We start from the raw sequence: 13102 nt of genomic DNA, 5'->3' as shown, positions 1-13102 counted from the left end.
ACACACACACACACATGGGTACGTTCATAAAAAACTAACCAAAAAATTATTGTACCAAACCATGGGTTCATTTTTCAAAAACACAAAACAAAAAAAAGTATTAGGCTTAATAACATTATTAAATTTCTTCTATTAAACTTGACATAGATACATTCTCAAATCAATGAAATAGAATATACCCATATAAGTTTAAAAATGGATTAGATAAAAGATTGAATGAATTTTATATAAAAAAAAATGGGTACATTTTATATTAAAAAAAGGGTACATTTTTCATATAACATATTGATATATTTAAGAATGGGTACATATCAAATTTCTATAAAAATTTAATGGGTACAAGCTTATTCTAATTTTATTTTTTATATTTTGGAAATGTTTGAATTGAAAATTAATTAGGAGTTTAATAAGGGTGTGAGTATTAAAATTCTAAATCAATTATTAATTTTTATTATAAAAATTATGTAACTTACATGTATTCATTAATATATTAATGATAGAGATTTTGATCAAAATCTAAAAACTAATAAGATCTTAATCAATGAACATTTTAAATTAGGGACCGAATACTAATTTTTTCTTTAGATAAACCGGTCAAAATCATTGCCGACATGAAAATACCACACAAAGTGGAAAAAAATTAAGTATTTAGGTTGAGCCTTATTCACCAAGAAAAAAAAAAACCTAAGGACATTATTCGGCAAAAATGCAAAAGACTCGATGACATTAAACCCCGAAATAGTGTCTTGAAGTAGACGTTCTCAGAATTTGGCTGATGATAACCACTACTTGCTTGCTCCAGTAAATTACGACAAAAATGCGTATGGAGGGACACTCGTACAATTAAGTTTTGGTTTTAGTGTCGTTATCGTCCCGTAAAAATTTGTTGTGTGTTTAAAAAATGCACTTTCTATCCAATGAACAAATGACACATGGTGACATGAGATGAACTCTCATACCACTGACCTCGGTTTCGCAATTTTTCCAACTTGGACATCAATGCCGACCCTCCGGATGTCCACGAGTAACAGTTCCATCAACATTTGCTTGTCCGAGTCCAATTGTCCCACTTAAGCTTAAACCACCAAAATTGTCCCACTTAAAATAACAGTTCCATCAACATTTGCTTAGTCAGATTACACAAAGCTTAAACCACCAAAATTGTCCCACTTAAAAAAACAAAAGAGAACATCTAGAGAAAACAACACTTAGGTATCGTTTGGTATGCAGACGGGACGGGACGGAACAGAATGGGACGGGACGGGACGGAACAAGACGGAACGGAACGGAGCGGGAGCAAAGATGCCCTCAGATGGAAACAAGGAGGAAGAAGAAGGAGACGGAGAGGTTATAATGTTGTGTTCCACGGATGTGGAACGAGTCGTTCCAGGAGGTGAGGTAGAACGAAAATTCACCCAAAACTCGTCCCGTGAAGCAGCTCATTCCACCCGTTTTAGGCGCACCAAACGTGGGATGAAATGCCTTGTCCCACTCTGTTCTGTCTTGTCCCACGTACCAAACGGTACGGATTAATAAACGAGCCATTAATGTTTCCTTGTGCGACCTTCAACAACAAAGTATTGAGGCTTTTTTATTCCCGTCCATTCGATTGCGCATACACAAGAAATATACCAAAAGATAAATCACCCGGGTAGCAGCAATCCTAGCACAGTACATGAAATTGATTTGTCTTACAAGCCAAATATCCAACATCTATTATTATTATTGTACATCTTTAAGTTGACAGAAGAGAGGGAGCATGCTTGTTCTAAATCTTATTTGATTTGGAAGTGCTTGTGAGTGGACTGAGTCCTTGTACCAACATTGCGGCTTGAGCCTTCCACAGCATGAGACTCGGCTGGATTCTTCCTTCGTCGTTCATTGTGTCCTGACAAACGCCTACGACAACTCCGTTTGGTGTCGTCAAATTCTGATAGCTCATGAAATCTGCAACACAACAACATTCTGCATCAGGATGCTTGTTTATTTATTATCTATGCAATGAGATCTAAGTCTTCGTCGATCGAGCAATTTTTGTTTATTTTTAGAGTAGCAATACATATCATCAAATTGAGGAATCTTCACCTACTGCTATACAAAACGTGTTATATAGAAATAGATGAAGCATAAACTTGTACCAGCAAACCGCTCTGACGGTATTCTTGCTAATTGGAAAGAGTAAATTAAGAACGTACATTCACAGAACCATACAACTTTGAATTGTGAACTTAATATTGTCAGCGATCGATATAATAAAACGAAGAAATGTAAATTAAAGAGCAGCAATGTACATGATCAACCCCACACACACACATATAGAAGAAGCCAGTAACTACAAATTATGCAATTTCTGCAAAATCAATATATAAACTGAGCAACAATTACTATAAATTTTCATACCCTCGGAAAAAAAAAATTAATAGAAACCAGAGAATAAAAATGAAAATTGCAATACCTGCTGCATTGCTGGCAAAACCTTTGGTGGAGGCCAGAGACAAGCACAACCTGAGACTTGGAATGAAGGTCACAAACCTTATGCTTTCTGTGATATTTCTTTTCATCACTCAGATCAGCTGTGCACCTGTCTGCCTGACACCGTCTCATTGCACCTCCTCCTCCTCCTCCTGATGACGACGACGACGATCTCTTACCTTTCTTCTTCCTGTCCACTTGCAGCTCATCATCAAATTCCTCCTCCTCCTTCTTCACCACCACCACCACATGCGGCTTCTCCTTCATCTGCTTGTCCGAGTCCAATTTACTCATCCCCTCCATCAATGGATTGATATTATTATTTGGTTTGGGAGTTGGGATGTGGTGCAACGAGGGGAGGGGGAAGGAAGGAGAAGCGTAATAAGTAGAAGTGAAGGGGCAGGAGGAGTGGGAGAGTGAGTGTGTGAGTGAGGACCACAACAATCTCCTCCATAATTCATTTTTCTGAGGAGTTTTGTTTGCGTCTTGTCGTTGTTTAGCAGCTTCTACTTGTACAACAATAATGCATAGCATAGGCCATAGCATAGGCCATAGGGGTCAGAGACTCCAGAGGGGAAGGGGTAATACCGAAGAAAAGTTAAAAATAAGCAAACCCAAAGGATTTGGGTTTCAATCTTCCATGTCTACAAATCAAAGCATGCCAACTATGCAGATTTTTTTTTAAACACACTTAATAGCACTCCAATATAAAATTTCGAAAGGTTGTTTAACCTATTCAGAATGGGACACTTAAACCTCTATAAATAGAGAACGAATTTTGATGTTTTTACTCACGTAACTACATACAAATGTTCAAGTAAAAGCACCACAAATATCTCTACATTTTCATTGAAAACCAAAAGCACCAAAAAATTCTTCATGATTTAATAAAAACAAAAATTAATAAGAATTGGTGAGAATTAACATGAAATAGAAATCAAAATCATCATCCATCCATCAAAAAGAGCTTGTGCCTTTAAGGGTTTTAGCCAATAAAACGTAGGAGAAAGATAGGGTTTTAATTATTTGGTATAAGTTTACTAGTAAATTTTAGTTTATTTTTGTACTTACCGGTAATTATATAAAGGGCGGATCCGTGACACAACTTTTTTTTACACAATTTTTTACACACATTTTTGTGGACCACTTCGTAATGTATTTCATCAATCTGAACCGTCTTATCTTTTAGGTCCCTCAAAGATCATGTCTACCAAAAATCACCCAAATATGAATCCATATGATTGTTGAATTGAGAGTTTAGGTTTTTTTTTTTTATTTTTTTATTTTTTATTTTTGTTTAGAACCGCATTCATTCATTTTTTTCACTACAAATGATTTTCTTAATGGTTTTGGATTTGTATAATTTTCTGCAAGGATAATACATGAATGGTATCCATATGATTGTTGGATTAAGAGTTGGTTTTTTTTTTTTTTTTTTTTTTTTTTTGTAAAACTGTATTCGTCCATTTTCTCTCACTATAAATGAATGTCTTAATAATTTTGAATTTATACATTTTTTTGCAAGGATAATATATGAATGATATCCATATAACTATTGAATTAAGAGTTTAGAGTTTTTATTTTTTTTTTATTTTTTTGTAGAACTGTATTCGTTTAATGATTTTGGATTTGTACTATTTTTTGCAAGGATGATATATGAATGATATTGTAAAAGATAGATAGTTCAAATCGTTAAAATATATTATGAAGGGAGCCCACAAAAACATGTGTGAAAAATTATGTAAAAAAAGTGGTGCCACAGATCCGTCACCATTATACAATAAAGTAAAAAAAAAAAGCTAATGTTAGGGAGACCAAAATTTCAAACTAAATGATGTGTCACCAATAAGAAACAAGCATGATAATCGACACTTAGTTAATAATTCATTCATCAACAACTAGATCATTTGGTTTGCAAACTTGGTTTAAAAAATTTGGTCTTCCTAGTATTATCAAAAATAATTCACATTTAAATTTTAAGCTGGTGTCTGGCGAGGTTAGATTGGTTCAACTAAACTTTTCCAAAGAAAAGTTACAAATTACAAACCCTTCCTTCCAAATTCAAAAACACATTTCCGCGCTTCTTTTTCATTCTCTGAATGCGAATGAATGATATCTCACTCAGCTTCGCTCTTCCTAATTTCCAATTCACGTTTCTTCTCATCTCATCTGTCGTTTTGTGTACATAAGAAACACAGCAGAGGCCATGGACTCCGACACCACTCCTCTCCACGACCCTCTCTTGCCCTGGCTCTGGTACTCTCTCTCTCTCTCTCTCTCTCTCTCTCTCTCTCTCTCTCTCTCGCTCTCTTACCCTTCAATCTCTTCAAATTGTTACTGAAATTAGTTACCGAACCAGGTCCGTGAAGCAAGCCCTAGAAGATTTTCACTCCGGAAAGGATTACGGGTCGGATCTCACTAAGCTTCTATCCGACTGCATCGCCGCATTCAAGGACAATGCTCAATACAGGGGCGACATCAGATTTCTCAAGATTTGGTTCCTCTATGTATGTATTAATACACTCCCTCTCTAATTTCTGACTGTTTTCATACATTTTGCTTGTGTATTTTTTATGGGTCAATTTATTTTTATTACTTTCAATTTTGGTTTTTGTTTAGCTGCTTTGATTATGTTAATAAATATCAAATTTGGTACATTTTTTGGGTTAAAATTTTGAGGAGGTTGTTTAGTTTGTTTGTCAATGTGATTGATATGGAACATTTAATTACTTGTCTTTATGGATTTGCAGATGGATACCAGTGAAGATTTTGAAAGCATTTTTCTCGAAATGTTGCACAGGGAGATTTGTGTTGGCCACTCCTTGCTTTATGTCTGGTACGCAACCTTTCTCGAAGCCAAAGAGAAATTGTACGATGCACACATGGTTTATCAGATGGGTATTTCAAGGTCCGCCTCTGTCTCCCAACAGGATTTTGCGTGCGCGCGCGTGCGTCCCAAAATGGAGGTCTGCAGTTTTGTTGTTGAATATAATTATGCTTATGATGTTTCATGTTGTGGTAGGAATGCTAAGCCAGTTGAGTGGGTGGAGAAGGCGCATGCCTTATTTCTTGCTCGGATGTATAGAATAGCTTCTTCAGCTCAGAAAGTAAGTGAACCTTGTTTCATGTACGTGTAGGCAATTGATATGTTTTACCTTCTCTTCTTCATTGCTCTATATTTTTTTTACAACTATTGCTTTAAGTGTTTTGAATAGTTGCAAAGTAAATATGTTGTTGGATGTACAAAAATTGATCAGTTTGCATTTCCGTCGTGCAGATTGGAAACGATGAAGCAGTTCCTCTTGGGAGCCTCATTAACCCATGGTCCAGCTCCACCATGAAAGACCTTTTGAAGAAAGTTAATCATCAACTTACAAAATATGATGTGAGATACTTTCTTCCTCATCAAGTCATCATTGGATAATCTCTAATGTTGTTGGATTAAGAGTTATTTTTGGGATTTTGCACATATGACTCAGGGATACCATTCTACTACTAAAGCTTACTCGGGAAAAGTGGCCTTGTCTTCTCTCAAGAACTCGTCCAGGAACAAAACTATTGAGATAGGTGATTCACATTACTGGTTCATTTTCTTTTCTATGTCACAATATATGAGTTTAGACGTAAATTTTTACTTCTGAGTTCTAACTTCTGAGCTAAGTAAGATGGTTTTTAACTTTTCTTACGAAGTAGTCCACGAATGCTAGGCTTCTAAACAAAAAAACTCGTAAGTATCTTGTGCTGAAACCCACTAATGCTTGGTTGAACTTGGATTTAGAAGAAGACATTTCTCAACGTAAATTGTTTAATGAGATTTTAGAGATGGATCGACATTTAGTCTTTTCTACTGTCTGTTTGCATTTTGCCTTCGATGTATAAGAAAGACGTTTATTCTCATTTTTCAATCTCATCAAGCACACATCCTTGAGTATCCGGTTATCAGATAGAAATGATGTTGGAGGATATGTTATCATCTCTACGTTAGGGACCTGTGACTGTTATGGTTTTTGCCAATACCAACAAGCAGTTCTATTTATACGCAACGCAACCTCAGTTAGCTGTAATCTCAACTGTTTGGAGTTTGCTTCATGGACCCTTACCGGAAATGCAGTTCATATCCTGATCAAAAGTCTTCTCTCGAAGTTTTAATGCATCACTCATTTCTCTTTTATTTTAATTTTAATTTTAATTATTTATATTCTCTATTTCACTCAAGAATTGGACTGTTACCAACTTCACCACTAGGTGTTACCACCTGAGCTAGGGCCGAGGGAGCTAGAATCTTCTTGGATATTCAGAACATTCAGTTCAATCAAATTAATTGAGTGTTTCGGTTTTTCAAATATTCTTCCATTTTATCTATTGATGCACCATTTGAAGGTAGAAGATTAACGTATTATGTTCATTACCCATATCGTGGTACTCATAGGTCGTACGAAGTACCAGATCACTGGTTGTGCAGGCCAGGGTGGCTTTGCTCAAGTATATAAAGCATATGTCAACTGTAATCCTGAAGATGTTGTTGCATTGAAGGTAAAATCTACCAGACTTCTTACTCTCCTAATGATGACCAGTGTATTACCAGATAATTTCAGTTTTGGAAATATGTGGCAGATACAAAAGCCTGCTTTCCCTTGGGAGTTCTATATGTATCGTCAAATTGATCAACGGATCTCAGACAAGGAAGTAAGCATTTTCTGATCCTCCAAGTTTTTTATTGGTAGTTGTTGGTTCTGTTTATTTTATAATTGATATGTTATTGTATCAGAGGTCAAGCTTTGGGTTTGCTCATAGAATGCATCTCTATCCCGACTGTAGCATTCTCGTCTCCGACTATCTTTCTAGTGGAACACTTCAGGTTAGTTAAACATACATCATACCAATTTTCATGTCTGCCATACTCTTGTCATGCTTATTGTAACGTAAAGATCTTGTGCAGGATGCAATAAATTCATATGCCTTCAAAGGCAAGTCCATGGAAGAAGTGTTATGCATTTATTACACCATAGAAATGCTCTACATGCTAGAAACACTGCATGGTGTTGGCATCATTCATGGAGATTTCAAGCCTGATAATTTGCTTATTCGTTATGCTAGGTAACAAACATTCTCCCTTGTAGATCTTGAGCGTTACGACAGCAGACTGGTACTTGAACATACAGAAAACTGGACCTTACTAATTATATTTTACTCACAATCTGATTTTCATCTCCCTTCGTTTGTCCCCTCGTAGAGGTCATTACTTACTAGTAACATTGTTTGTCATTCTTTCTTTTTCTAGTCTTATTCTTACTGCATACTCTGGTGATAGGACGTGTTTTTAGCTTAAGTTTCTATTAGTTAACCTATGCCTTGCGTGGGAGACAGTTTCTTATCTTCAATAGTAACGTGGGACAATTTTATTTCTAGGTAGAACTGCTAGCTCGTACGTGCAACTTATTTTAAGAAGTCTAATACAGAGAGGAAAAAAAATCCAATTTTCATTTAACAGCTTGATTGTGTGTTATGAAGCTTACCCATTTGCATCATCAATTAAATTACCATTGGGCAGGAATGGCCTTACAAAAGCCGGATCTCGTGACAGAACTGACTTTACAGAAGAAGAATTTCGTGAGAGAAGTGGTCCGTGGCTTGATCAGGTTATTTCTGGTTGCAAAAGACTAGTATCAGATTGAAGACTAGTATTCAGCTTAGTTTTTATGATTAATCTGGGGTTGTCTTACAGGGTCTATGCCTTGTCGACTGGGGAAGAGGGATAGATCTGCATCTCTTTCCTGACAATGTGGAGTTTACGGGAGATTGCCGGACTTCTGGATTTCGTTGTGTGGAAATGCAAGAGAATAGGCCATGGACATATCAAGTATAGTCCACGTTTTTTTTTCTATTCTAAATTCAGTCAACATTTTCTTATATCTAATTTGTGTAACTTCTTGTTACCAGGTAGACACATACGGACTCTGCGTTGTTGTCCATACGATGCTGCATAATTCTTACATGGAAATTGACAAGAAACCATCACCCGAAGGTGGTCACTTCTATCTGCCCAAGTCATCTTTTAAAAGGTACCATTCTCTCAGTCCTGCATACATGACCACTTGTCCATCTTATCGATTTTTGTTTCTCTCCAAAACTTGATCTTTACATTAGCAAAGGTTGCCTAAAAATGAGAAAGTCTTGCATTGGGTCCTAACATGAGCAATGCGAACGCAAACACATCTCTTCCATCTCTTATCTTTACTTTCACTCTTTAGTTTACGTTTTGACGATTTTGATTTCAATTCTTGTCGTTCAAATGAGCTCAGATACTGGAATGTTGAACTCTGGAGGAACTTCTTTAAGAAACTGCTTAATAGTAGCCCCGGCTGTAACCACAAGAAGCTGTTGCAGGATCTGAGGGAGTCCTTCCAGGATTACTTGTGCTCGGAGCCTCAGCTTATAAGGAAACTAAGCGATTTACTGGTCAAGCAAAGGGCCTCACTGTGTTCTGCTTAATTACCCAATCGTTCCTCCTGGCTGAGCTCATCTCAGGGAGCATCTGTTAATTTAACTCCCAAACTTTGTCGGACGATTCAGGAGATGTATGTTGTCTCAAAGGAATGTGCTTGTTGTACATGTGTTTACCAGATTATGGAATGAAAAATTGTCTCCAAATATTTTGCAAGCGCCATACGATTTTGTCCAGGGAAACAAACTAACAAATCGTAAAAGCAAACAGAAAAAAAGACACCAATAACTCGAAACCCTAATGCCAACGCTAAAATCCAACAAGAAGGAAAAACAAGGCTGCGGAAAGCTACGTAAAGCAATGACTAATTAAAGCAACCTGCGCAGCGACAATCTAGTTAATGAAACAAAAACCAAAGGAAACCGTTAGGTTGTTTCACCGAAAACTTCCAGATTAACTATGCAAGTTTCTCGACTCCATCGGAACTTCATTGAACAACTTTTACATGATCCAGTATTAATTTACAATATCAAACTGTATGAAATGGACTTGTCCCCTTATTCTTGGTTCTAGACCAATTGACATTCTTAATTTTATGATGATTATTACTAATTTAATTCATGTATAGGTAGGAGCTGCCGCACTAGGAGGCGAAGACAGAGGCGTTGCTGCTGGCACTGCAGCAATGCTTGGGGCGGAAGCAGATGCACCGCCACTGTCACAAGGATATTCGAAGCAATCAACAGGATGTTCGAGTATGGCATTACATTCTTTCTGGGTCCTCTGGTAAGGTTTCTCGGGGAAACAGTTATGGCTTTCATCAAAGGCAATGCCTTTCGATGTCAAATTCTGGCAGGTCCCCTCTTCCTCACAGAAATAGTTGTAAGAGAATGTGAAATTCGCCAAGTTTGGCAGACAACAAACTCCAGCGGGTACAATCCCGGTCAGCTTATTGTGGGCCAAATTTAGTTGCTCCAAATGAGATAGCCCCGCCAAGCTGTAAGGTATAGGACCAACAAGCTTGTTGTAGCTCACATCCAACACCCTCAGTTTGTACAGAAACCCAACTTCTTGGGGCAAACACCCTGACAAACTTGTGTTAATTAACAGCAGTTCCTCCAGAGTATTTGCGAAATTGACTATGCTTGGGGGAAGGCACCCGCCAAAGTTGTTATTAGCAAACACCACTACACTGGCTGAGCTTCCACCCAATGTCGCTGGAATGACACTGGTTAAGCGGTTGTTATTAACAAATATGGCATCGAGTTTTTTACTGAAAAGTTCTGGAGGTAATGGCCCTTCAAACTCGTTGTACCGAAGATCAAGATAACTTAAGGTAGGAAGAGAGAGGACAACTGTTGGGAAAGGGCCTACAAATCTGTTGTTACTAAGATCAAGCTCGAAAAGGAGCGTAAGGTTGGCCATACTTTGAGGGAGGATGCCACAAAAGCGGTTGCTATTTAGATGGATAAGTGCAAGATCCGACAACAGGCCAAATTCCTCAGGGAGAAATCCGGCGATGTCCCTATGGTTAAGGTCAATGCCAGAAACAACTCGGATTTTGGGGTCATCAAGAGCTGGTGAACAATACACACCCATGTAGTCACAAACCGAAGGACCAACCCAATTGGTTGTGATGTTGTATGGATCAGAGTAAATTACGTGCTTCCATGCTTGGAGAGCAAGAAAAGCTTGGTAGAGTCTTGGGTTTGAATCATCGGATGCTGCAGCAGGATGTGGATGGTTGTGGTGCCCGCGGTGGCTATGACGGTGATGAGAGACATAGACGTGGCTGCTGCTGCGCTTTGCAGCAACAGCCAGACTGAAATTGCTGAACAGACAAGATAGAACTAGAAGGAAAGTTAGGAGCAATGAAAATACATGGCAGGCAATGGAAGAAAGTGAAAAGGAAGACATTCTTCACCCTATCCACACACCCGGTGAGTTGGTTTGAGATTGATATGGTAGAAGGACTTGTAGAAGTAGTGAAGAGCTTCTGTTTATATATACCTTCGGAGCTCTCCCTCCCCGCTCCCATTCAATTCAAGTAATAAGTAGCACGCGCAGACATAATATCCTAGTCTCGTGTTTAATCATGTTCGTGTACATGTGACTCAATGTAGACAGATCGAACTGTTTCTCGAACAAGATGATAACACAGAAAGAAAATGTTACATGGTATCGACATACAAGTTACAGCGACAGTTAACCATTACAATTGGCCCGAAAGATAAAGATGAATGTTTTTGTGTTTGACATATGAAAATATGATGGCAACACAGTTTGACAAAGTGGTGTTTTATAAAATATAATGGCTGTAGGTAGAATAATTGATAAGGATTAAGGACCTAACTCCTCCTTCCTTCCATGTAACTTTCACAGTTGTTTCAAGTGGAGCTGGAGAAAGACAGCTTCAAACTCCCCCAAGAACTGGAGAGGGTGCATTTCTTCAAGCTCAAGGAAATGTCGTTGCAATCGAAGTGCGACCGCATCAAGTTGTTCAAGATATGAAGATCATACGTCCCTGTCTTCCTTGAATGTTTGTCTGCCTAAAAATGTATAGAGAGAGAGAGAGAAAGAGAGAGAGAGAGAGAGAGAGAGAGAGAGAGAGAGAGATAGCAAGTCTTCAAATTAAAGCATTGAATCTTAAGTCTGCACTGCATTATAGAAAACCAGCCATCTGTTAAGGTTGTCTAACCATAATTTGTTATATAGCTGGGCAGGAATTTCTAATATTAGCAATAAAAACCAAGACCCATTTGATAAGCACAGTACGGTTCTCCTAGAATCCGTGGTCCAAGAAAATTGTGGTCACTCATTATTCGATCTTAATTCAACGGTAAATGATCATTTAACTTTTGCTGTAGTTGTACTTTCTCCTCCATCATTACGTTAAGATCGAAAGGTGGGGGACCCTCAGTCTCTCAAATCGTAGGGTCTAGGAGAACGGTACTCTTGATAAGCATTTTGTTCATTTCTTTTGTGCTTGGAGAATGTACAGAATAAAAGAGAAATGAGGGATTAAGAAAGGTGACTGGGTACAGGTAAATAAATAAAGAATGAATGAAAACAAAATCTTAAAAGAGAGAACAACTTGAAATAGTTTTTTGTTTTTAAATTTCTCTGTCTATCAGTCTATATACATTTTTTTTTACATCTCTCTCACGGTCTTTCCTTCACTCTTCTTCATTCCTTTTTCCCACCATATAATTTTCTTATATCAATTTCCAAACATCTCTCAAATAAAGGTATGACCAACCAGAGGGGGCGTTGAAGGGGTGTGAAAGGTGCAGTCGCAAAGGGCCCCAAATTTGAAGGGGTCCCCAAAATTTTTGTCACCTAATATTTATATGTAATAATATTCTATATTTAAAATTGCTTTTGTTATGAAATAATGTTCTATGTTCAATAATTGATTTTGTTAGCACGTTAAAATCTCATCTTACACTCCTTATAAGAATAATTTTTCTTTTTTCTAAATACAAAAATTTAGAGTACAATAAGATATTTTGAGTGCCAATAATACATCATAAAAGACGGTATTTTTTCAATATTATTATATAATAATGTTACATATTCATGTGAAACCTTAAAGTTAGAGTTTTTGAAGTTTGTTTTCTTCTTTGGTTGTTTAAGATTAAACTGCTTTTAATTATTTAGTGAATGTTATGTTTGTAGTTCTTTTTACTTATTATTAATGACATTTTTTAATTTGCAATTAGTGAATGCTAAACTTTGTTTTGATTTAAGTGATTGTTTTCTAGCGTCAATATATTGTCTTACATTTTTTAAGACTTATCTTAAGGAGGGGCGCATTTATAAATTTCGCACAGGGCCCCCAAAATCTCAGAGACAGCCCTGGGACCAACCAACATTTTATGGACTACTTGTGAATTATCTCTCTAATAGAAATAAGGTCACTGTCATAAGTAAGTCCCACCTCTATTACAGAGGTGCTTTACATGTAATTTACAAAATCTCTCCTTAGCATTTTCCAATCTGAAAACCAAAAACCAGAAAATTATCAATCGGCCCTTGGGTTTTAGGATTTAAGGCCATTCACCTAACATTCACCTCTTAAAGATCATTCACCTCCAAATATCTTAAGATTCTTTCGATGAAAATAATGCTCATTTGGATATGCTTTTAAAATGATTAAAAACGCTTTTAGAGAAAATGTTTTTT

At 37.0% G+C, this 13102-nt stretch overlaps 3 protein-coding genes across 3 annotated transcripts; 1 reads left to right on the top strand and 2 right to left on the bottom strand.

Annotated features, from left to right (window-relative positions):
- Nucleotides 1-1656: 1656 nt before the first annotated feature.
- Nucleotides 1657-3008, bottom strand: LOC137709547 (squamosa promoter-binding-like protein 4). Its single transcript, XM_068448630.1, has 2 exons — nucleotides 2456-3008; nucleotides 1657-1947 (listed from the first exon to the last, which is right to left on the bottom strand). Exons 1-2 carry the CDS (start codon nucleotides 3004-3006, stop codon nucleotides 1776-1778), a joined length of 723 nt encoding a protein of 240 aa, XP_068304731.1. The 5' UTR covers nucleotides 3007-3008; the 3' UTR covers nucleotides 1657-1775.
- Nucleotides 3009-4588: 1580 nt separating this feature from the next.
- Nucleotides 4589-9124, top strand: LOC137709325 (mitotic checkpoint serine/threonine-protein kinase BUB1). Its single transcript, XM_068448410.1, has 14 exons — nucleotides 4589-4728; nucleotides 4832-4979; nucleotides 5223-5380; nucleotides 5495-5579; nucleotides 5750-5857; nucleotides 5952-6039; nucleotides 6902-7005; nucleotides 7087-7158; nucleotides 7241-7330; nucleotides 7412-7569; nucleotides 8024-8111; nucleotides 8198-8332; nucleotides 8413-8534; nucleotides 8775-9124. The coding sequence occupies exons 1-14, from the start codon at nucleotides 4679-4681 to the stop codon at nucleotides 8962-8964; spliced, it is 1596 nt and encodes a 531-aa protein (XP_068304511.1). The 5' UTR covers nucleotides 4589-4678; the 3' UTR covers nucleotides 8965-9124.
- A 411-nt stretch (nucleotides 9125-9535) lies between these two features.
- LOC137708903 (leucine-rich repeat extensin-like protein 4) lies at nucleotides 9536-10834 on the bottom strand. The gene has a single exon (XM_068448065.1). It carries the CDS (start codon nucleotides 10832-10834, stop codon nucleotides 9536-9538), a length of 1299 nt encoding a protein of 432 aa, XP_068304166.1.
- Nucleotides 10835-13102: the final 2268 nt, after the last annotated feature.

Source organism: Pyrus communis, chromosome 11 (genome assembly GCF_963583255.1).
Source record: "Pyrus communis chromosome 11, drPyrComm1.1, whole genome shotgun sequence".
Lineage (NCBI taxonomy): Eukaryota > Viridiplantae > Streptophyta > Magnoliopsida > Rosales > Rosaceae > Pyrus > Pyrus communis.
Note: the sequence above shows the minus strand (reverse complement) of the source record. Positions and strands in the feature narration are given on the sequence as shown.